The 26,321-nt window shown below is 37.6% G+C and overlaps 1 protein-coding gene across 1 annotated transcript; it reads left to right on the top strand.

Moving 5' to 3' along the window:
• Window positions 1-11: 11 nt before the first annotated feature.
• Window positions 12-25,021, top strand: marchf5 (membrane-associated ring finger (C3HC4) 5). Its single transcript, XM_065296083.2, has 6 exons — window positions 12-388; window positions 10,894-11,096; window positions 21,296-21,426; window positions 22,676-22,859; window positions 22,939-23,105; window positions 23,291-25,021. Exons 1-6 carry the CDS (start codon window positions 345-347, stop codon window positions 23,405-23,407), a joined length of 846 nt encoding a protein of 281 aa, XP_065152155.1. The 5' UTR covers window positions 12-344; the 3' UTR covers window positions 23,408-25,021.
• Window positions 25,022-26,321: the final 1,300 nt, after the last annotated feature.

The following is a 26,321-nucleotide window of genomic DNA, read 5'->3' as shown; positions in this document are numbered from 1 at the left end:
TTTCCCAGAATGCATCTTGGTCCTGCGAGAGAAGCGCTCGCCCACATGCGCGGTGTCGCGTCCTTTCGCGCAGTCAATGGAGTCGTTGCGTGTTTCTGGAAATGCAAACATTTATGATAATTCATAAATAGGGCAGATTATAATAATAATAGTTTATTTTAGTCACCTTTAAGCGGATACCTGCAATTGTTTTTTGTCAGTAAGCGTCTCGTGTCTCGCGTCTCGCGTGCAGTACGGTGTGCAGATTCACCGCGGCCTGACGATTAATCCGCTATTAGTATTAATAGTTATTATAGTTAAGTTTAGTTATTATTTATTAATATAGGGTGTGAACTTATGCAAATATGTCAGAAGAGGGAGCGGTCGTGATGCAGCAGATCGTAGATAGGTGAGTATAAAACTGAATGTAAACAAACGACTAATATAAGCAACACGTCAACATGCCAGTAAATATATATACACTTTTTTCCGATATTGATATTCTTAACGATGTATAGATGTTGTTAACGAACTATTGTGGTGATTGATTAGAGATTTTTGGCATAGTTTGGTAAGGAGAGACGCTTGTTAGCTAGCTAGCCGCGAGGTGACGTCACTGATTGTGGGCGTGTCTTGCTTTGACAACGTCTTAAAGTCTTTATATTTATTTACTTTGTGCCTTTTATGTTCTGTCACTTAAAATATTTTTCTGCATCTATGCCTCGGGTTCAACTTTGACCTTCACACATTCCTTGGTATTATTGTTAAATGGCAACATGCTGTAACAATGCCATGTTTATCAGTCATATTGTGTGTGTAAAAAATAAAAATAGCCTTTATGGGTAGGTTAGTGAGTTTAAAAAAAGTATGCATTATGTAAGGAATAGTTCACGACGAGTCGTTGAATTATTCGGAAAAAAAAATGCACTCCCAAGGTGGTATTGCGGCACAAGTTAATTATTCTGCTTATACCATGGTTACCACAGACATTCGTAAGACATTAATCTGGTGGTTAAGACATTTGACAAGTCAGGTGTGCGTATTTCCAAAAATAATGCATACTCGTGAAACATTGGAATTGAGTCACTCAAAACAGGCAGTGTAAATGCGGCCTATGATTTCATCATACGTGTCACATGCAGACTCATGGCTGTACTTTCGAAACATGTATTTAAATATTAATTCAAGTGCAGTGACTTGACTCAGTGACTTTCATAGTGGGTATGTTATTGTAAATGTTGTAAAAGGGGCAAGAGTTATAAATTGTGTGTGTTTTCATGTGTTATCATCATAGACCACACCTGCAACAGATATAAAGCTATAAAATTAGCAATAGTGTTTGTCTTGTGGGTGCACATGGCTTTGGGGGTTGTTGATCTGTAATATCATGAGCACAATGAAACTGAATGTTAACCTAGTAAATGACACTGTTGTTATGGGCAGTTTTTACAGATTGTTTTTTGAGGAGATTTCAGAAAGTAGAAAGGCAATACTCTCTCTTCTCTTCCAAATAATCACAGGTTTTTATTAAATAGAAATACCTATATACGTTTCAGAAATGTATCTGAGCTGTTTTGTGTCCTGACCTTGTACTTGTTTTTCCACTGAACAGACTCCTGTTTGCTAGAGGGCAAATGCTCACAAAATAAACCAGATAACTGAATTGTAGGTAGGTGCTGGTTTGACATGAGTGATCAGGTCTGTCATTTCACTCGAAAACAAGATTTACATTACGGTGCATTACAAGCTAAATGTTTTTATCATTTTTATCGGAAATACGGATTGCCGGAAAAACTAGTCATTGACTGGGAAGCGTTTTCTCTTAATTGACGAGTTAAGTGCTTGCCAAGGCATACACCCATATTACTATTGCTCTTTCGTAAACCCAAAAAGAATTACAATTTAAGTAAATTTGTGCTTAAAACAAGCAAAAAAATATTTTTTTTTCTTAAATTAAGTGTTTTAGAAAAAATATTTTTTTCAGGGTTCCCACGGGTCCCTGAGGGAATCTGAGGGAAAATATTCAAGGCCCTGGGAAGTATGGATATGTATGGATACAGGTCACTGAAAGTGCTTGAATATATTTTATGCAAGAAGTTTTCTGGAAAAAATCAATATTATTCCCTGTGTAGTGTAGGATAATATCATAAAAATTCTAGACTTTTTAAGCACACGTGCTAAACTGTTCGCTTTAAATGTTTATATCTTCTGTATGCCAATGTTGATTCATACCAAAATGCTTTTTTGCATTGTTGTGTTTGACACATGAAAACGTCTCTGGTTACCTTTTTTGCTGTTGTTCCCTGAGAAGGGAACAAGACGCTGCGTCTCCCTTGCCATACTTCATGCGTCCCTGTAATGCCGTCTTTGGCAATATTTCAGATAGCGATATACTTCCTGACTCCCGCGTCACCCTGTCTTTGTCGTTAAGCCTCACCATTGGTTGAATTTGGTATACACATTCGGACACACTTACCCCTGGAGGCGTCCCCAAAGTGTCACCACAGTGACGCAGCACGAGTTCCCTCAAAAGGGAACTGTAACAATGTATCTTAAAAGGTAACACGATGATACCTTGTTCCCTCTTGAAATGTGTCTCCGCTAAATAGTCCTTGAATTTAAAGGTATTGGAGCTGGAAAGTCCTTGAAAGGTCCTTGAATTTGAAGTTAACTAAGGTGTGGGAACCCTGTTTTTCTTACCCCATTGGCAGATTTTTTTGCTTGTTAGAAGCATAAATTAACTTAAATTGTATGTTGTTTTTTGTCTAAAAACTAGACTTATTTTCATAGTTTATTTTGCTCATTAAGAAAATGCATCTTGATTTAAGAATCTTGATATTTGTACTAAAAAACATGATGAAAATACTAAATAAGAAACTCATTTTTTGCTGTGTGCAAACTGGAATGAAACCGAGATCAAGGAGCTTCCCACTATCAGCAACAAAACTGAAATGGTTTTCCAGCTTATTGTAACGGTACGCAATGTTCATTTTTTTCTGATCCGATCATAAACTAGCCCAAGCATGGTTTCTGGAGAGAGAAATTGTAGATAATAAACAAACTTGAGATGGTGTGGAAAATATTCCACCAAGTGCACAATTACATTACACGTCAAGCCCTGAAAATGTAATTGTATTAAAAGGAAACTCTTTGACTTCTGCCAGTCTTCTGCGCTAATGGCAAGTCGCTAGACAATTGTTACGATGAAAGCTCCTCTCATCTGCCTGAAATGTGCCGCTAACTCGCATTTCCTGCATCCGTCTCCAATGTCCGTCATTGAGACGATCACCCTCACAGGTCTGTGTGGAAACAGATAGTCCTACTCTAGGACACGGCTCTATCAGACGCTCGCACACGGCAAACAGAGGTCTTATCACGGCCCGCCACCCGCAGACGCTCCCTCTGCAATGCAGCTCCTCATCGTTTGAAAAGACGAGGTCATGCTTAAATCCTGTCTGACCTTTACGTGGCAGACTCTCTATCATCCTTTTGTTCTCGTTTGTATTCAGAAAGCCAGCTTCATTTATTTTGGCTGTTTTTTACACCTTACTTTCTCTACCTTTTGTCTTTCCCACCGAGTGTGGGACAGGTTCCCACGTCAGCATGGATAAAACAAGCTGTCCTGTTTAATGTGTGCCTGAATCCGGTTGGAATATGTTTTCCACCATAATTTGGACCTTTGTTGGTGTCGTTTTACTGACACTGTGAGTGATGTTGGGGATGGTTGCTAGGGTGTTGCTGTGTGGTTGCCAAGAAGTTGGTACGTGGTTAATAAGGTGTTCTGGCACCGAGATCAAAGAACCCACTGCCAAGTCTCAGTGATATTTTGGTCCCTAGATGAGGATCTGGACCAATTTCAGTAATGGTGCTTTGACTGATCGGGCGGCGATCATTATCGGCAGATAAACGTTTTATGAAGTTTGATCGGTGGTCTCTATAAAGGTTGATCAGAAGTAGGGATGCTCATATCAGTTAATTTTCCCGACCGACAACCGTAGCTTCTAAACCGAACATTAACCGTTAACTTATAAGATTTTAATATGAAATTGTCATTGAGTAAAAATACAGTTGACGGTTGTCTGTGAACTAGTAAAAACAAAACATTTAATTTGAACGTGCAAACAGCAGCGACAGATCAACAACAAACCAGGATTCATACATTATCAGATATTCTCGCAACATTACCTTATTAAAAAGCACGCGATCGGTCCAGAGGATTAATATCCAAAGGGCAGATTGTCTCCGTTTCATCTACCACAGTGGTCATCTCTAAAGCAGGATGCTTTTCAGAAAGTTTTGGTTTTGCGTCGTCTTTCTCCGTTTGTAGAAAAAGAGAGTTGTTTATGGTCAGGGTCAGAGGCCATCAACGAACGTCTGTCCGGATGTGCGCGAGACGGTCCGCGTCATCTTGATTTTTATGAAGCCAATTTTTTTGCACATATAAGATTAAGGTCTGAACTTACTATAACCATTATTTTTAGAGGATTTAAAAAATATTTCCTATAAAATAATTTACATTTTTTTTATATAATCATTATCAAAATGATCATTACCGCAACTTGATATTACATTAAATGTATGCATTTACAAACTCATGTTTCGTATGAGAACTAAAAAGTTGTCTAGGTACTATGACAAACAAAATTTCAACTTTTATCTGGAGAGAAAAAATAATAACTGCTTACCTGGTAGCCATCTTGAGTGTCACAGTCAATTACGTCCCTTCCAACAATATTTTTTTTTTGAAAATGTTAGTTCCTTGAGGGCTTAAACAATGATTGAAAATTGTTGCGTAGGATGAAAGAATTTTTCTTGGACACATTTATATTCCTTATTATTGTCTCTACATTTACCAATGATCACCAAATACCACATGTTTCTTTACTGTAAATGTTTAAAGTATAACATGCACTGAAGCTTTTTATTTTTTAGATTTTTTAATTATAAATATTCCATGTCAAAGCACCATTGGACACATTGCGGTAATGAAAAATTCCCCCTTAAATGTGGAAAATTGGTTTATGTGATGTCATTTGAAATCATGTGCAAAATAGTACATGAAGAGATTTTGATACTCTTACTTTGCATTTACATTTTTTATCAAAATGTTTCATGACACCTCATAAGTCTAATTTCGCGAGAATCACCCATATGAAAAAAAGTTCATTGAAATTTGCCTCCCCCTGTGATGTCAGAAGGGGATAACCGCCCCTTAATCTTTACTTACCAAACACGGCACTGCCCAGCAAGCAATTTGGGCTAAAACCAGGCTAAATTTGGGCTGTCAGTGAAAATCTAATAGACGTCTACCATAGCCCAAGAATAGACGATACGTATAAGTTTAAAACAAATGAAAGCAAACACCTTGAACACCTGTTGACTTTGCCTACATGTTGGAATATCAAACATCTTCCAGTTATCTTGGCATAAATGGCATGTAACCAAATTCAAAGCTATTTAGGGTAAAAGCGGGTTACTCATAGCCGGTCTATATTGGGTCTATAGTTAGCCGTCATTTCAACGTCTTGGTTTTTGCTTGCTGGGTGCCATCAGCTCATTTGCATTTTAAAGGACACACCCAATAACGGCACCTTTTTGATCAAACCTACAAAGTGGCAATTTTAACATGATATAATAAATTATCTATATGGTATTTTGAGCTAAAACTTCACATATGTACTCTGGGGACACCAAAGACTTATTCGACATCTGAAAAAGTCTTGTAAATGTCCGCTTTAAACCAAGGCCTAGTCCACACATACATGGGTATTTTTATAAACAGAGTTTTTCCCTCCTTTAAAAAAAAATATCCGCAAACATGCGAAACACTTAAGGAAGTGTTTGTCAACTCTGGATCAAACCCATGACGATTGCATTACGAACCAGTTAGGAACATAAATCGGTAGAATTATTTGCTTTATCCTCTGCATGATTTAACTAAAAACGTCTCTGTCGTGGTTTCTCAGATATTTTAGCATATAAACCGAATATTATATATTGTTAATATATAACTTGCACTACTGCACCAAAGCAGAAATGTGTTTTTATGACCATCGGCTTTTCAGAAACGCTCCTAATTGGGTGTAGCACATGAATTTCATCTTCCTGTCCGATTCATACATTGGTGGTGAAACGTGATCTTCTGGATGGATCTTGTGACTCTGACCGCAGGGAAAGAGAGCATGTGTGTTTATGAATCAGCAGTAGGCCACCACAGACCCCTCCTCAAAGTACAAATATAGAAACTGAAGATGAGTGGCTTCACTGGAAGCACAGGGACTGAAGTAACATGAGCTCTGATGTAGCTGGTGCTGATCTCATTAAAGTCTCACTGACCTGTTATTTACACACGTCACACCATAGTTCAGTTTTAGCCCAAACGCAGGTAGATATGTAAATGGTTTTATTGGACGCACACGCGTTGTCATGGTTGCGCATCTGTCTAACTAGTTGCTAAACTGAGATCTGGAACAAATCCTTGGTTGAAAATAAAAATGTTTTGGTTAGATGAGGGGAGACGCAAGCATGGATCACCACAAACTTACTCTTACGGGGCTCTATTGTTCTGAGAGAAAGCTTTACTTCCTGTTTTCTTTAAAAAAGTTGCATCCTTAATGACGAATGCGTGCTTGGATCGAACAAAATACAGTGCGCGTGCAAGTTTGTGGGGACAATCGGCGCCATGCCAAATGTAAGTGCGCCCTAACATCGTCCGTCAGTGTGTACGATAATGTTGTTGTTGTAGTTATCGTTCTTGGTGCCCCATTTGTATTTCTTTTTGTCAGGATGTGCTAGAAACAGGACGGATCTCCGATACCTCTGATGCTGGGCTCCCTGCTGATGAAACTTTCTCCCGCTAAATGTTGGCTGGAAGATCTTTCAGTTTCCCACAGTCATGTGACCGCGGTCAGATGAATAAGCTCATTGTGCTGAGAGTTTAATGCCTGTTTAAATGCAGTCTGACCTGTGTAGCATTAAGAACATGACCATACTGGAGAACTTCTTTGTCTATTACTTTTTGCATAAACTTACGGATTGGAATAAACCTCTCAAATGTTATAACCCCAGATTATCCTTACAACCACCAAGCAAGTGCCTAAAACATGATGCATAGAGCATTTAAACCACCTTAGAAACTGCAAAGCAGCCACATAATATCCTATGGGTTTGCATACTGTAGGTCTTTAACCAATTATTAACCCTCACGTCTCATCTTGTGCAGTAGTAGCCAGTGGAAGGGCTTTAGTGTTCAGGATATTTAGGGTTATCAGGTCCAAAGACCCCCTCGCCAGATTGTTTTACTGTGTTGAGTAACCGGGCTCCAAACAGGTAAAAAGAGGTGAGCAGTATCGACTTTCTGACCCGCTGATGCGATCTCATGGACATTAGAGACAAATTTTTGCAAGATCTAAAGCAGTAATGGAAATCTATAGGTCAAGAAGACCGTTTGATGGGAAACAGTGAAGGATTTTTGCAGCAATGTTCCTGGAATATAATGGAAAATGTCTGCCAGGATATTTTGAGAATGTTAAATATTAGCACAAATGGTGCTGAAACCTAATTCAGTTTGAACAGAGTCTGAATATTTATTTATTGTGGTTATACAAATAGTAAAAATATTATTAGCCCTAGTGCTTGATAAGTGATAAGGGTTAAAAGGATAAATAACTTTTATTAGCCTACATTTCAAGTCAGAATGATATCTGTGAACTAGGGGGGGACCTATATGAAATGTCTGTGTCGACACTGATTTTTAATTACTTAGAATGACATCTATCGATTCCGATACCTGACATCTGAGTGTACAAATTGCAATTCTGTTGACATGTTTTCATCAAAATGATTTTATGCACATTTTGAAGTATTGCATCAAAAATGAGTGATGGAAGTGCCAAATTTCAAATAAAAATCCCTTAATTCACAAAAAAGTAATTAATTAACTTAAGCAAAAAAGACTAATTGTGAATAATGGGAGAAGGAAACGCAGTTGCCAAATAAATTCCGACGTAGCGAGCGAACGTCAAACTTGCATGACTGATCGTCTAGCTGTTTTCGCTGTCGTTGTCTTTACCATATATGGGGCTCGACGTCTTCGCAGTGCCTTTGCTGTTAGTGCCTACATAAAAAAATGTTGCATTCCTTCTTCTGTGCACAGCATTTAGTTTGGCAATTACAAGCTGCACTGCTAATAAATGAATAACTTGCCCCATCATGACTACATGCATTTCTGTCTCCATTATCCAAGCATGCCTTGTTTTATATACTGTTGATTACCAATACCACCATTATTCGCTTGAACAATTTGATGGAAAGTACCTTATTCGCATTTGTTTGTTTTTCTTTTTTGCTAATTTTGAAAAGATTTCCTTCACTTTTGGATGAAAAAAACCCAGCGATAGTCTCCCAATTCAAAATAATCACACAGCATAAAGAGTTCTGATGCCCCCCTTTTCGATTGTCAGGATGTAATATACTCCAATCTTTGGGTGTTTTTAAACAATTGTGGGAGAAGTTGCTGTTATCTTCAGATTCCGAGCGCATTTTTCGGTCTATAAGCTGCGTTTTTTTTCATAACCCGGCTGGTGCAGCGTCTTATTCTAAGGAGCGCCTTGTAAGTCAGTATGAATTAATTTTGACATTTATGAGGCAAGAGACATCATTACCGTCTACAGACATGAGAGTCCGCCATTATGCTGCTGCAGTATTTATGTAATTCAATGGATTGTTCGTTCTTCTATCCACTGTTTAAATGTTTTGTTTTTTCCAAACATGTTAAAATTAATGTCAAAATGTTCCATTCTTAATTGTGGTTGTCCAGTGTTTGTCACAAGATGGCGCCAAACAGTAATCTTTATTGGCGCGGAGCGATTTTAATCGTACAAGTAGTACCGGCTATGCGTTATTACTTTGGAGCGGTTATTATTTGAAAAGAACGAACCTGCAAATGTCTATACTGACCAATCAGAATCAAGCATTCCAGAGAGCCGTGTAATAAATAACTGATAATATTACTTTAACGTACAGACTAAACTATACTATACGTACATCTATTCAGCCTGCTGTTTTGTCTGCTATTGTTTAGTTGAATAACTTGCCTTTCCAGATTAAATGACTGTTTTTTGGCTTGGATTTTGTGAAATAATTTTCTAAATAAACGCGACGTATAGTCTACTGTGACTTATATGTTATTTCGTCTTAATGACGCATTTTTGAATGATGCGGTTTATACTCTCGTGCGGCTTATAGTCCAGAGAGGATGGTATTACAGGCCTATGCATTGGTGAATCCTTACTGTAAAGTAAACTATTATTGTTCAGTTAATAGCAAATAAAGCTGCAGTCTGTAACTTTTGCCTCTCTGTCGCCATCTCTGTTTGAAGCATTCAATTGCAGGTTACTTTACATACTTTTCTTTACGTGGGATGAGACCAGTCTGACATTTCTTGTGAAATCGGACATGACCGCTCAAAACATTATTTTAAGGTTATTCTTGGTTATGCTTTTCCGGGAGAAATGCCCATAAAGTAATGATGCGTAACGTCTACCCATAATACGTAAGATGTACCCAAAAACTGGCAAGGTGAGAATACTCTGCCACACGTCCAATTGCTTTTTTGACACTTTGCCTATGTTTAGCATGAGGAATTCAACTGTATTAATAAGTCAGAATGCATGAAATACTGTTAAACCCGCTCTTTAAGGAGACATTTACGTACTTTTTTTGCTTATGTAACTTTTTGGGTTGAAAATATTGCTGCTTTAAAATATTTATTTTTGATATGGAATTCATTTGAGAATAAATAACAAATCATCATCCTATTGTAAGCTAATACCGCATATGTGTTTTATTGCAGATAACATAAAGTGTGTGTGAAACCTTACCCTTGTACAGTAAAGGGAAACAAGCGTACATCAGATAGTGTTTCACATCACGATTTGTTTCACCTCCTTTATAAGCTGATAATCTGGTTGTCTGAGCTTGACGGTACACCTTAATGAAGACCGCTCTTAAGCATGTTGTGTGTGTGTTTGCTGGAGCGGGGATGAGGATGATGATGGATTGGGTTTCACAGGATTGATTGTGTTTCTTGTGGCTGTCATGATGAAGGCAGGGTTACAGGAACAGGAGAACATGGAGAGCTGTCGCAGCCCGTAGCTCTTCTCCTCTGGAGATCTCCAGCCTGGCTCGTGCTGCTCTCGTTTCATCCAGCGAATTCAAATTCAGCCTACATCTGCGATGCTTGCTTTTTTTTTAGAAGAGAATCAGACTTGATCAAGTTTGGATCTTTACATTGATCTAAAGGTTCTGTCATTGTTCATATATCACTCAGATAGTCACAGGAGATCCATGATCAAGGGCACATCGCTGTTCTCCGTCACCTGAGCGGTCCTGCATCCCTCATGTTTAATTCAAAAGATGCAGAATGGAAAAACTCGTACAGGAACCTGAGAGAAGGGCCGACGGTCTCTGTCTCTCATCCTGCAAAACATTGACATGGATCATTTACAGGGTTTTCATTAGACATTTGCCGCAGTGATGCTGGACACCGTCTCCATCCTACTGCGGTCTAAATATGGCACATTAACACTGGTTCCAATACCATTAAACTTAAAGACAGCTCGCCTTTAGGATACAGAAAATGATGTTTCGTTTCTGTTCGGGTTTAATGGAGCTGTTAGTTTTATGACCAAATGATGACATCATCATACAGATCGACTATCATACATAGTTTCATTTTGGTTTGGTGACCTACACTACTTTTTGTTTACTCTTGCTCTTCTTTCTTATCATCACAGTTGGCCTATAAAAATAACTTGGGCATCTGTATTGAATTTTTTCAGTGTATTTATATTTTTATAAACACATACAGTGTGAGATGATGGTCTCATGTGTGCATTCGTGTGTCTGTTTCAGGAGTTGTTGGGTGTGTTTCGCCACAGATGAAGACGACCGTACTGCCGAGTGGGTGCGTCCGTGCCGATGTCGCGGTTCCACTAAGTGGGTTCACCAGTCGTGTCTGCAACGCTGGGTGGATGAAAAACAGAGAGGCAACAGCACAGCACGCGTCACCTGCCCACAATGCAACGCGGAGTACCTCATTGTGTTCCCTAAGCTCGGTATGACAAAATATATGACACATTGCGTCAATTTAGTTCATAAGGGCTGCTAAAGTTGGATTTTTAATGTTAGAGGCGGGGTGCATGATCTCTAAACGCCAATGTTGATATTTGAAATCACCTAAACAACACGCCCCTACCCCAATAGAATCTAAACCTTCTTTTGATAGACCCGCCCCACACATACGCAACCCAGGCAACGATGTTGGTTAGTAGACACGCCCCTTACTGCTGATTGGCTACAAGTGTTTTTTGGTACTCAGCCCGACTCCCTTTTCCAAAGTCTTTTTCAAAAATCATGCACCCCGCCTTTAAATGACTTCTGTTATCCAAACTTTGTGCATCCTGATCAGCCCAACAAGGCTATGTTTACATGCAATCCGACTAAATTTAATCCGATTGCAGGTTACCACAGTAAAGTTTACATGCACCCTAAACATTGCAATCTAGAAATTCTATATAATCCGAACCGAATGTCTGGGCAAGCGCACAACCAGGGTTGCCAGATTTGCATATCAAAACCAACCCAATGGACATTCAAAACTAGTCCAAAAGCATCCCGATGACTATTCACAGCCCAAATACCAATAACTAATCAATGAAATCCTTTCATCTTTAACCCGCAGAAAAAAAACAACTCGCTAAAACAGTTTGAAAAGAGACCAAAACTGAAGTCCGCAAAAAGCAGAAGATTTGGCAACAGAGCGCACAGGATCTCTCGTCAAGTTCACGCTTTATCTCTGCATAAATGTAGAAAGTCAAAGTTGAGTTGGAAAGTTGTTCATTGCCTTAAATATTGCGTGTTGCCATTGCCTTGCTCTTGCATGTTTCTGTGACGAGAATCATGTGATGCGTAAATAAGAGGTAAATATAAGACGTGAACTTCTTCTCCCCATGTGCACAATGTATTTTTGCATCCGATTGGGGAAACACTACGATTAATTTACATGCATACTTTTCTACTAATGATCGGATTACAGATCACAGGACTACACCACCAATACGATCAAAATTTGCACCTGATCGACCTCAATCTCATTCAAACTGATTATTTGGTGGCATATAAACATACCTAAAAGAAACATTTATTAATCCAGTGGGAAGAGTTTGGGTTAGTGAAACCCAAATCCATCCCAGAGTCATCTACTCTCTGGGAATCCAAAAATGATAAAAAATCTACTACTAATTGACCATCTCTAACATTTGATTTTGCCATTTAAAATAAAAAATAGACATTATTAAGACTTAATGTGGATTCAAATGAAAATATTTGTGACCCAGCTAAAGTCATTTTTTTGTGATTTACTCTTATATAGAAAAGAGTATCTTGCATAATGTAAAGAACATATGGAAATATAATTGCAATCAAACTCTGATGCTCCAAATCTCACTCTTAGATTGAGACTTTAACCTGTTAATTTCACAGAAAGGGGCACAATTACAGTGTTAGCTCCGCCCACAACATTTCAGGTCAGGAAGTTCGATATGGTGTCTCTCCATTGTGGCTAGGGCTGTGCGATTTAGGGAAAATATCTAATTGCACCTTTTCTGCCAGGAATTGCGATTGCGATTCGATTTGCGATTAAATTTTGTAGCAGATGCAATGTGGATCTGCCTCTTTAGATGGTTAGATCTTACTGATACTGCTTATGGGTCTGGTGATTGAACTGTATTCTTATGTTTTTTGTTTGTTTTGTTTTTTTGTGAAAATAAGAAAACAAAAACAAAGAAATTAAGAATATAATTAACACTTCTTATTGTATGAAATTTAAAATGGTCTTTAGCTTGGACTAACACTGTAACAGTATTTAAATAAGTGAGTTCATTATAGCTGCAACTTAAGTTAAAATATTGAAATGGGTGACTGAGTTTTACTAGAAAGATTTGAATGCATGATTGTTTTTTGTAAACAAAGAACTGTAATACTCAACTTCATAACTATCAAAATATTAAATAGCTACATTTGGGATTTTTAAAATGAATATAAAATCCAAATGCGTTCAATGTCATGTCATTTCATTCAAGTACGTGAGATTAGCAACCCGGTTAAATTGTATTTTAGTTTGTTTTAAATACGGAGCCAGGCTTGTAAGCATTGTTGGGCGTGTGTGTTTGTAAAGTTTTATCGCATCATACGTTTTGGGAGATGCGGGCGTGAAGACTTGCGATGCGGACTTGCGGAGACAGGCGTGAGTATTTAATAAGCATAGAGACACAGGCTGCGCGTGTGCGTCAAGTTTAAACACCTTGTCTGTTGTGGAAGACGCGCGCGCAAAGTCTTGCAATGCGGAACCAGGCACGAGTATTTAATAAGCATTGAGAGACACAGGCTGCGGGCATGCTTTAAATTGAAACCCCTTGTCAGTTTAGGAGAAGCGCTGTTTTGGTTGACGTGCCTCTCACGGAGAAAGCACAGCCATACTTGCACTCGCTAAGACTGTCACAAAGCCTCTCTGCATATTTCTCAAATCGCATCATATCGCATCCTTTCACGATTTGCTAATCGCAACGTTGCACATCGCGATTGCGGTTCGATTTCGATTAATCGCCCGGCCCTAATTGTGGCGCAACTATGCTCAACCCAGAGCTGGTCGAACCAATCAAATTGTCAGGGCGGGCTTTATACGATGATGGACAGATGATCAAAAGTAACGTAATCAACCACGTCACCAAAGAGTGCGTGTGTTGAATATGTTTACAACAAAATGGCTGCTGCTGGAAAATTCAGATGTGTGGATTCTGCCATCGAGTCTGTTCTACAAGATATCGACAGGGCATTGATTTTAAAAAGAGGAAACGCGATTAAGGCATTTGTAACATATGTTACACACTCCGTTGCTCTGATTGGTTGTAGGTCTATCGAATTGAGTGCCAAAGCATTTTTTTCCTGGTCGGTTGAAACACGCCCCATAATCACAGGCCAATGGAGCGGTATCAGACTCAAATTCTGACTAGAATTTGGAGTATGACAACGTCAGGCTACCCTGGCTCATAACCAGCAGTTCACATACTGCACATCACATCTGACATTCTGGAGATGTTTGACATGCTTTCACTTTCACATTGTGAATAATGCAATGCTTTTGTGAAGCCCAAATGATCCTGTAACAATGAAACACGACTGAAGTCATTGTGATGAACTGATGGGCATGAAAATGTTTTGTACGTCAATCCCAATTCAAGCAAATCCCTCTTTTGATTATGACTATTGTGATTTAGTTGTAAATCTTCTGCTATTGAAACTAAATGTCAGTTTTCATCCTCTTGTATTTCTGATCTTATGTAAATCGATCGGGTTATTGAGTGCATCTTCACTTTGACTGCTTCTCCTGAGGCCCAGACTGTCATCATCCCATACTCTTTCTTTCCATAGCAATGGGTTTATTCTGGGATACGGTTGTCAGGGTGACGGTAGCCAGCTGTAATATTGCATCAATCATATTTCCTGTTCAACTTTCAAACTTCAGGAGTGAGAGAAAGAGAGAGATAAAAAAAGAAGTTTTCCAGTTTTATCACGATTATGAGAGGCTCAGATTTTGCATGCTTTTGATCTGAATTGAATACGATCTAAGAAAATCATAACTAATAACACAACTAACTAGCTGGTCACAACAAACATAGTGCAAACATGGAAGTGGACATGCATGAACAATAGTTTTTAAACTCCTGTATCTCAGTGGTAAAGCATTGCATTAGTAGCGCAAATATGTATAATCGTAAATATGTAAAAGTGTCTGCCAAATGCATGACTATAAATTAATTAAAGAGAGCTTCTATTAAATGATTATATCAATTTTTATTATTAGATAATAAAGCTATTTATAACAAGATTGTTGTTATACTTCATAAGTTATTTCAGACTGTGATTTAATCTCAATCACATTTACATTAAATAAAAGAAAGCACAATATGTTTTTCTCGGTGGGAAAATCATCCCTGCGTAAGAAGAAATAGATTTGGAGTTGACAGACACCATTGGACAGCTCGTCCTCTCACATCACACAGACAGGACATTGTGTTCAGATTTTACCTTTGTTGCAGTGCAATACCGTGTACTTCACACCGTTTCATTTCATTTCACACAGTCATATTTCATCCCATTTCCAGATCAGTTTTGGTTTTGCAGGTCGTCGTGTAGGTTATAAAAAGCTAAATGATGAGTGCGTTTACATGCACAAAATAAGCAGATATCTGGGTCAATGACGTGACGTTAATTATTTTGTGTTCGTATGGTTCAATTAAATGTAAAGGGGTTAAAATTTCAAAACGCATTGGCAGATTACTTGCATGCATTTTTTTTTTTTTTTGAGGACAAAGTCTAAATTTTCTGGTTTTATTTCATTTTGAAAGAATATTTAGGGGATAATTGCAAAAATGTCAGTGTGGTGTTAACCGGTCTGTGTCAATTGGTGTAACTAGTAGTTTTCAAATGAAAATATAAATATATTCATAAAAAATATCTAGTTTAGTGTAATATGATATTTACATACATTTTTACAACATTTGTCAAAGTTTATTTAGAAAACCGAGCTGTTTGGAGCATATGTCAGGACAAATATTACAAAAACGCATAAAAATTTACATTTAGAAATAACTAATAAAATGATATTTAAAAAATATTATTATTATTATTATTGTTATTATTTTTGATGATTACGCTTACATGCAATCAAGGTGGATAACATATTTAATATTTCTCATTCTTTGGTGCAATTGGCGGTAACACCGTTTGACATTTTCAGGTCCAATCAGTCTTAACTTTCAGTAAAAATGGTGCAAATATAATTTTTTATTGCATAAAATCAACATAAATACACTTTGTGCATTGAAATAAACCTGGTGCATGCTTCTAAAACAAGCTTTTTAAAAGATTTTTGAATTTCTCATCTTGCCAAACCGTTTTTGTCACTGACCCATCTGTCAAAAATATGCTTATTATAGAAACCTGTTTACATGCAAATTAACAAACTGGCTACACCGAAAACTGCTTTTACATGGGATGCAGTTTATGCAATTAATTTGAACCTAAAATGTTAACGTTTTTGACTTGTTAATAATTGACATAACTTAGTTTTTTTTACAGTGTAGTCATTTAAAAAGCCTGCGGGAAATCTGTTAATTTTTGAGTCGACAGCATGAGTCGAAAGCAGACTTTGTTACATTTCTTTACATTTAAGCGGGCTTTATACTTCTGTGTTGATCGTATGGTGTAGCCTACGCAGAGACTCAAACCCTACGCAATAGCCTTTGGCATAGCCTGATGTGCACCTCTCCCAAAATGTAACAGCGTGTCAAAGCTATGCGGACCACAAGCGATGTGAATGGTATGCTAGAACCCCTCCCGCCAGGTCACTTTTCCTCATACGGATTTCCACTTAAGACAGTAAAAAGTTGAGATGTGATATTTAACTCGAACTGCAACAATATTTGCTGACTATCTACCTTTACTTCTAATTGTGACGTTTATCTTTTACACGTGGAGACATGCACACATAAACAAAACTTTTTCATCCTTTTCTCACTTTCATGTTGTTACAAACCTGTATAAATGTCTTTGTTCTGATGTTTTTTGTCAGTCTGTAAAACGATAGCTCCGAATTCTTGTTAATCTGTTAGTACAGTCTATCGCGCACGAGCTTTTTTCCATTTCGACACATTTTCACAGAGTTTTCGCCGATGTCACGCTGTACTCAAATGCTGCCGCTCTGTCTTTTGCCACTCAGTGGGCGTAACCACAGTCCCTCTTGCTGACGGTGACGTCATATGCATACCATACTGTCTATAGGCAGAAATCTACCTGTGGCGATCAGATTTTGCTTTAGCCCTTTCTCCAAATAAAAGAAAACTGTTTATGCGTTTACGTGACCTTTACACGTTATCAGTTTATTAAGCGTAATCGGAGTAAGACGCGCATGTAAACACCCTGAGTGTCATTGTGGATGCAGTAGTCTATTAAATAATTTTAATTTCATCATTTTAATTTCCATTTTTAACCCATTTATCGCTTTCTATTTATATGGCCAGACAGTAATTTAGAGGAACATAATTTTCTGAAAATAATAATAATTAATAAATTATCTAATAAATTACTATTTATAAATTATAATAAATCACATTTATCTGAAAATATGAAGAAAAACATCTGTCTTCTGTTCCTAACCCAAATGTTCAGCTCGACTCTTCAAGATGTTTCTCAAACCAGTATGATGATGACATCACATTGAAGTTGGTTTTATGCAGCTTGGCATTGTAAAGAGTTTGTGCAGAACAGTAAGTTCTTGTTCCCTGGCGGAGACGTTGAGCTGGAGAGGCAAAACACTGCCGAATTACATTCCTGCTGAGTGGAGTTTCAATTTGAATCCTCTTAATAATGGAATTTGTAGCCAACGGCAGAGATGGTCGAGTTCGTCCTTTTGCCAGATACCCATTAGATATGACCCGCTCAACTTCAGGCTTCACGCCACAGAACAGTAACCGGATTGTTTCACAAATCCTCATTTCAGCCTACAATCTAACCAAACTTGTCAAAACACATTCAGATCACATTTTACCCACGAATGGAGGAAACGGTTTTAAAGTGCACCTATTTCATTTTTAAAAACAACGTTATTTTGTGTATTTGGTGTAATACAATGTGTTTGCGTGTTTTATGGTTCGAAAAACACATTATTTTCCACATACCGTACATTTTTGTAACCCCAGATATCCTACCTTCCTCAAACGCATTGATTTTGTACAAAACTCATCGATTTGAAAATCTCTGCGTCCCTGATTGGCCAGCTTATCTGTACGTTGTAATTGGCCCTAATACCTCTGATGTCAGCCGGAAATGTGAAGCTCATTAGCATGTTTGAAAGATTCGGTTGCTGACAGGAGTTAACTTACAGGCTATGGGGCTGTTTACACTTGGTATTAAGATGTGTTTTCATCGATCGGATCACAAGTGGACGAGAGAGACACATTACGTTTACACCTGGTATTCAAATCCGTCTCTTTTGTCCACTTTCGACCGCATCTGTCCTGAATACTGTGAGGGGGTGGTCTGTGAGACGGTGGGCGAGTCTCTCTGCTGTAAATCTAGTAATTATGAGTTTTTATGGACGCAAACTAATATTATGTCGGAGTCCACTGCTTGTTTAGCAAGTAAACATGCTGCACAGAGTTTTGTACGTGTGTATGTATGTAAGAGCTTTCTCTGAATTTTCAACGCAATTGATGAAATAGGATCGCGCAACTTTCACACGCTTTCAAAACGAAACTACGGAGATCCTCCGCTTTAGTTTTATCAATGAAAGGTTAAAAATAGCGCTGTTCACCGTATGTTCATGCCAGAAGTAAAAAAAAGATGTAAAACTTGTGTTTAATACCTCAGATTAGATAAATGGGCGGAGACAAGGCGGTCGCGTGTGGCTGTTCGAACACATTCAACCACATATGCGTTCCGCAACTCCAAAGCGATCCGATCGAAAGTGGTTTCGACTACCTCTGGATGTGGTTGAAAGTGGACGAGCTCAAAATGTTTTGAACACCGTTTACACCTGGCATTAACGTCGTCCACTTGTGATCCGATCGACGAAAACGCATGTTAATGCCAAGTGTAAACGCATCTTAAAGTCCGAAGCAGGAGGAATTATGATAATGTCGGTCTTGACTACATCACCAATCACAGGAAGTAAACTGTTGCCTACAATCCGTGTGTTTGTTGTTGTCCAAGAAAAAAGATTTACGTTGGAGATGATAACTCGCGTCATTGTCCTTTCGCAAGGAAATGTACAATTGTGAATCGGAAAATAGGTGCTCTTTAATAAATAAAACCACAAATCCGTAGTTTAACACTAAATTTGTGCTGGAGTTTTGAAGAGCTACAGTTTTATTTACAATAATGGATTAAAACCGAAGTCTCTTTTGGGAAGTTGTTTCACTAGGCGGCTATGTTTGCAAGTTACATACAGTGGTGTGAAAGTGTTGGCCCCCTTCCTAATTTTTTTTGCATGTCACACTTAAATGTTTCAGATCATGAAAAAATTTAAATATTAATCAAAGATAATAATATAATAAAATATAAAGATAATAATACGCAAGTCGTTTGCCATATTGGAACGGCCAGTGTTGCCAAGTCTACGGTTTCCTGCGTAATCTGATTACTTTAAAACTGTTGACGTTGATTGTTTTTCCACATGTTACATGCAGAAGATTTTGTTCATCAGTGTTAATATTAAGGTAATATTATGTTATTAATAAAGTACAGTTTTGTTATTTCGGAAAATGTCATTGGGATAGATTTGATTGTTACACAAATCTGGCAACCCTGCCAAGCCGGTGTGCAACTACTCGAGAGCAAGCTGACACAACCGTACTAATACGCATTAGGGATGGGCATGATTAATCGACGATCGATAATTGATCGTTAAGAATTTAGTCGATGACGTTAATTTGTTATTGATTAATCGAATACTTTTTTTTATCTAATGCAGGTTGCGTTGCCTAGCGTAGCGTGTGTCTTGAAGCAATTAAATGAATTTCACTGTGTGGCAGCAATTCAACATTTTACCACCAGGGTGCAATATTTGACACCATACTCCGTTATCTGTGACCTTCCGTTTTGATTTCAAAAAAATAATCATGAAGAGGTCATGATTTTTTTGAACAAATGAGGTCTCTGTTTAAGAATGTGGCTCGCAGCTGCAGGTTCCGCTGCTTTAGAGCGCCGCATATTCAAGCGCATAATATGGTACGTTTGTCTAACTAAATGTAGTTTAACTGTTTGCCACAAGTTGATCTTGTAATAAAGGTCTCATGGAGGAAAACAAGCTGTATTTTTGTATTCAACATTTTTGAATAATAAGTTAAATAATTGTTATTTATTATAAAAAATTAATGATTAATCGATAGTCGATCGTTAATTCTCCCGACAATTGACTAAAAAAATTTAATCGAATGCCCATCCCTAATACGCATGCATATAATTATCAAATGTTACATGCTGTTGTGTAGACCCAAACATTACAACTGCTTACAAAATACACCAAGATGAATGTGTTACATAACACAACTAAACACAATTAAAAAGTTACTGTCTTTAAAAACATCTAATATGAAGTTAATAAATATACAAAAAACACATTCTCACCAGTGAAAAGTTATCCTATTTTTTGGGGGGAATATAAATCTGTGCAAGGTTTACAACCAGAGGCTGCTCAGTGTATCCTGAAAAGTGAGTGAGTGACGTAGGCATTAGGATCGTTCTAATATGGCGGACGCGTCTAAATATATGGAGTGGACAAATGACGTGTCTATGGAAACATGTCTATTGTTATTTCAGTCAAGTCCTATCTACTTGAATGGGGAAATACCGATATCTCTAAACATATTTCTGACCAAAACTGTACCAAAACATTTGTTTCTTAAATTCAGATTGCGCTAAAACATGATTGGTTATTTTAACTGGATGGCGGGACTAACATGGCCAGAGCGGCCATAATGAATGTTGCATTGTCGCCTACTCATAGTAATAATAATAGTGCTCAGTTTAGTTTATTCAGTGTTTTTATTAAATGCTTTGTGAATAATAAAGGTAGAAATGAAAGTCAGTCCATTTGAGATTGAAAGTGGGAAAAAAAAGATTTTCCAGACATCCCCAGCAGTGGATGATATTTATAGGCGCTGGTTGTCTGCGATAAATGTTTGATGATTTCCTCATGAATGTCACTCCAGGGTGCTTCCTCATTGCTTTCATGACTGATTCAAAGAATATTTCATACAGCTGAGGTCAGTCAGACTTTTATTCCCAGATCATTTAACAACTCGTTATAGTGGAAATACCTGTGCCATATGAGACTGCGTTTAAAACTTTTTAAAGTGTTCATCACAGTCTGGGGACTTATTTTGCCATTCCTTTTTTTAACTTAACAATGATTAATTCAGAAGAGGATTAATTCCACATTCTGCCCCCTGCTGGACAGACAGAAACTCACAATTTCATACATTTTGCAGATGCTTTTATACAAAACAACTTACAAGTGCATTCAGCCTATACGTTATTACATTAGTGTGTGCGTTTGTTCTTTGAGATTTGAACCCACAACCTTTTGCACTGCTAATTTAATGCTTTACCTTTTGAGCTACAGGGACGGGCACTAAATCTCACAGAGAGATCAGGGATCGTTTGATTAATAATCTTTCTCTCTGTCTCTATGTAGGGCCCGTGGTCTATGTTCTGGATCTGGCAGACAGGTTGATCTCAAAGGCTTGCCCGTTTGCTGCTGCTGGTATCATGGTGGGATCCATTTACTGGACGGCCGTCACATACGGGGCTGTTACGGTTATGCAGGTTGGACACATGATCACTTACAGATAATGATGTTCATTTCAGTTAATTTTCCTGACCGACAACCGCAGCTTGTTTACTGAACATTAATCGTTAACTGATAAGATTTTAATATTAAATTGTAGGAATGTCTCGATTCCCCAAAGCCTTGATTTAGTTACATTTTCTATTCTAAGGTCATGGTTAGATTATTAATTTTTACTAAAGAACAGGTTGTTTTGCCATTTTTAAATAAGACTTTTATGAAATATAATATCTGACCTTGAACCCGGAGATGCCCTGCCATGTTAGTCGTGCTGCCAGTGGAAAAATATGGTACACGCACATATCTGATAAAATATTTTTTCATGTGATATATTGTATGTTTATATATTTAAAGACGAACGTTTTCTGGAAGGCATTAAACTTTTGTGAAAATCATAAAAATGCTTTTTTTTTAAATGCTGTCAGAGAAAGCGTTAATATCCAAAGAGGGATTGTCTCTTTTTCATTTACCAAAGTGGGCATTGTGCGTTAACAATTTTTTCTTTTAACTGATAATATTAATCAGTCATAAATTCTTACCTTCGGTTAACTGGTATATATGAACATCCCTACTTAAAGGATTAGTCCATTCAAAATCCAGATAATTTACTCACCCCCATGTCATCCAAAATGTTGATGTCTTTCTTTGTTTAGTCATTCCAGGATTTTTCTCATTTTAATGGACTTTAATGGACCCCAACACGTAACAGTTTTAATGCAGTTTAAAATTGCCGTTTCAAAGGACTCTAAACGATCCCAAACGAGGCATAAGGGTCTTATCTAGCAAAACAATTGTCGTTTTTTGCAAAAAAAAAAAAAAAAAATGCACTTTTAAAACACAACTTCTCGTCTTCTTCCGGTCCTGTGACGCGCCAGCCCAACCACGCATAATACTTCATCACATCAAGCGGTCACGGATGACGCATCCAAACTACGCCCCAGTGTTTACAAGTGTGGAGAAAGAGGACCGTTCCGACGTTGTTGTATGTCGAATGATACAAATTAATGTCAATTTTAAACTGCATTAAAACTATTAAGTGTTGGGGTCCATTAAAGTATAATCCTGGAATGTTTTCCTCAAAAAACATAATCTCTTCTCGACTGAACAAAGAAAGACATCAACATTTTGGATGACATGGTGGTGAGTAAATTATCTGGATTTTTTTTAAGAAAATTAACTAATCCTAATATACACTACATTTGTTCATTCTCGTTCTCTGTCTGTCAGGTTGTGGGTCATAAGGAAGGTCTCGATGTGATGGAACGAGCCGATCCTCTCTTCCTGCTGATCGGCCTGCCCACCATCCCAGTCATGCTAATTCTGGGCAAGATGATTCGCTGGGAAGATTACGTGCTCCGCCTTTGGAGGAAATACTCCAATAAGCTTCAGATCCTCAACAGTATTTTCCCAGGTAGGTTGGTGGTCGATATTGTGTGGATGATAAATGTGTATATGGTAGTGGCCGTAACCAAATCTGTTGTCATGTGCAGGCATCGGCTGTCCGGTCCCCAGGATCCCGGCGGAGGCCAGTCCCCTGGCTGATCACGTGTCGGCCACACGGATCCTGTGCGGAGCGCTCGTGTTCCCTACCATCGCCACCATCGTGGGAAAACTGATGTTTAGCAGCGTCAACTCCAACCTTCAGAGGACAATTCTGGTATGAAGGACCTCAGAAAAAATGTGAAATCCAGGATAACGTCTCATAATCTAATTTTATTTTGTATTAATTTATTAGTAATCACAAAAAATACTTGAGCTGGGTTTTCACAGGCAGTGAAGATAATGTATTCCTGTGATACGTGCACATGCATTATCATCTCTCTCTCTCTCTCTTTGTCTCAGGGTGGCATCGCATTTGTGGCCATTAAAGGGATGTTTAAAGTTTACTTCAAACAGCAACAGTATCTCCGACAAGCTCATCGCAAGATCCTTAATTTTCCCGAGGTGGAAGAAGCCTGATCATCATGCATCCATCAATCATCATTGGGATTCAAATGGCTTTAAGAGACACAGCTGTGGTGCATTACAATATTTTCACAGACTCCTCCTTGAGATTGTGACGTGGGTTTTGAATGTGATCAGAAATTCAGCTGCATTTTTCTGTTTGATACCAGATTTTGGGAAGTCGTGTGCTACTCATTTTATGAGGTTTGGTGTTTTAAGAAAATAACTGCAAGAAGTTTTTTTATTATTAAGAAGTGGTTGTTTTTATAACCGATTGGACGGATTGGAAATGCTCAATGTATGACTCCACGTTACCCAATCATGAAGCACTTTTGCTGATGGTTTTTTTTTCTCATTAACAGTTTAACAGTCTAATAAATGCATTATGCTGTAATATTAATGCAGACAGAAATGGGTAAATCAGATATTTGCATTTGCAAAAAAATATGTAAACAATTTTATGTGGCTGTTGTTGGATAACTCATGTAAAAATGTCCAGGCTTTAGCTTAAACTCAAAAGATAGATTTGCAATAAAGCAGATTTAAAAATGGACCATTAGGTATTTTTTGGCATTGTGACATTTTCATGGCAATGGAATACTAATTCGGTAACCGATTATTTGAATACTTTGTGTTAATGTTGTGTCACAATGCAAAAAAATAATGGTCTTAAAAATAAGCTTCTTTTTCTTCAAAATACTTTTTTTGATGTCACAATAAAATATCACCTGGACTTTTCTTTATAATTTTGGGAATCTTGTCCTGCTTTCACATAATGCATCTGATAATCCAACTGTGTTCATTTTGGGTTATTGATATCTAAGTTTAAGGGAATCACAATTTTATCATTTAAATGAACACAAATTAACAAACAAACAAACACCATTCAGAATAGCCATGCTTTTTTGAGACTTTGCTCTGCTTCGCTGAATGATCACTTCATTATTAAAATTATTGGCACCTAATGCATCATAATTGTTGCTATCAACACTGATTTACTGAAAAAATTATCTTTTTAGAGATAGTGGCCTTTTTTTATTACACCAATACAATGCGTCGTTTTAAAGACCACGTGGTACAGGTGTATTTGGGTGAACATGCCAAATGTTGGATTTTTATTTTGATCTTTTGTTGGACATCTCTCTCTTGTAACTGTGAAATATCTGATAATATATTGAAAGCAGTATGGAAATGCATAGTATACATAACTTTGTTTTTAAAGGTCATTAGTTGCGGTACACTACAGTGAGTTGGTTATATGTATGTGATGATGAGCGATCCTCATCGAGTGATTTATTCTATAATTTGCTTTTTCACATATGACTTATTTGTTCATACAGGTAAAACACAGATTATTGATAGCAAATGCTTAAAGGTGTTACTATAGAGTATTTCTGCACGAGTTGAACGACTTGGCAGTGTATAAATGTGATTTTACATTTTCATCATGATTTGAAATCAAGTATGTTAATAGGTTGTTCTGCATAAGTTTTTTTTTTTTGTTTTCAAAGCATAATGCCAAATACAGATCATATATGTTGTATAAATGGATGCGTTGTACAGATACGGATTCTGAAATTATAGCTTCCTGGTTAATTTCTGTAAATAAATGTATTTTTTCCAATGCTTTACTGTTTGTATTTTCAAGTAGCTCTTGTTTCACAACGTTCAGGCTGGGAGGTTAAAACCGATTAGGATTCTGCTTCGTGCAATCTGTGACTTGCATAATTTTTAATGTCTAGTCACTGTGAAACAGACTTTTCTGTGTGTGTGGTTGTGAAAGCATAACTGCAATGAATTTTTCCTCTATGTACAAACTGAAGAATGAGTCAAAAAAAAAAAATCATGAAAGCACAGCAGAGATACTGCCAATACAGTTATCTTTATTGATGAATACTATATTTTCATTTAAAGGAATAGTTCACCCCAAAATAAAAATGGGCCAATATTTTACTTCTTATATTAAATAATTTCCAGTCTATTTTTAGCTTTATAATGGGATTGGATAGTGCCCCATTGTTAAAATGTGAATCCATCAATCTTCTGAGGTGAAGTGATGGGTTTATCAGAGGTCATCCTTCTGTACTTTCTCATGAATGCGTCCATGTCGTAGTTTATAAGGTTTGAAATATGCTTCTTTCTAAAACCCAATGGCTTCACTTTGTAAGACATTTAATAACTGTATGGATTAGTTTTTGATAAATGGATGTGCTTAAAAAATGGGGCACTGTCCAATGCCATTATGAAGCTGAAATAGAGCCAGATTATTATAGACTGTTTGGCTGAAAGTAAAATCATACGCACTCACCTAAAGGATTATTAGGAACACCTGTTCAATTTCTCAATAATGCAATTATCTAATCAACCAATCACAAGGCAGTTGCTTCAATACATTTATGGGGTCCTGGTCAAGACAATCTCCTGAACTCCAAACTGAATGTCAGAATGGGAAAGAAAGGTGATTTAAGCAATTTTGAGCGTGGCATGGTTGTTGGTGCCAGACGGGCCGGTCTGAGTATTTCACAATCTGCTCAGTTACTGGGATTTTCACGTATAACCATTTCTAGGGTTTACAAAGAATGGTGTGAAAAGAGAAAAACATCTAGTATGCGACATTCCTGTGGGCGAAAATGCCTTGTTGATGCTAGAGGTCAGAGGAGAATGGGCCGACTGATTTAAGCTGATAGAAGAGCAGCTTTGACTGAAATAACCACTCGTTACAACCGAGGTATGCAGCAAAGCATTTGTGAAGCCAGAACATGCACAACCTTAAGGCGGATGGGCTACAACTGCAGAAGACCCCACCGGGTATCACTCATCTCCACTACAAATAGGAAAAAGAGGCTACAATTTGCACGAGCTCACCAAAATTGGACAGTTGAAGACTGGAAAAATGTTGCCTGGTCTGATGAGTCTCCATTTCTGTTGA

Source organism: Paramisgurnus dabryanus, chromosome 20 (genome assembly GCF_030506205.2).
Source record: "Paramisgurnus dabryanus chromosome 20, PD_genome_1.1, whole genome shotgun sequence".
Classification (NCBI taxonomy): Eukaryota; Metazoa; Chordata; class Actinopteri; order Cypriniformes; family Cobitidae; genus Paramisgurnus; species Paramisgurnus dabryanus.
The sequence above is the reverse complement of the archived record's forward strand: the minus strand, read 5'-3'. Positions and strand labels throughout refer to the sequence as shown.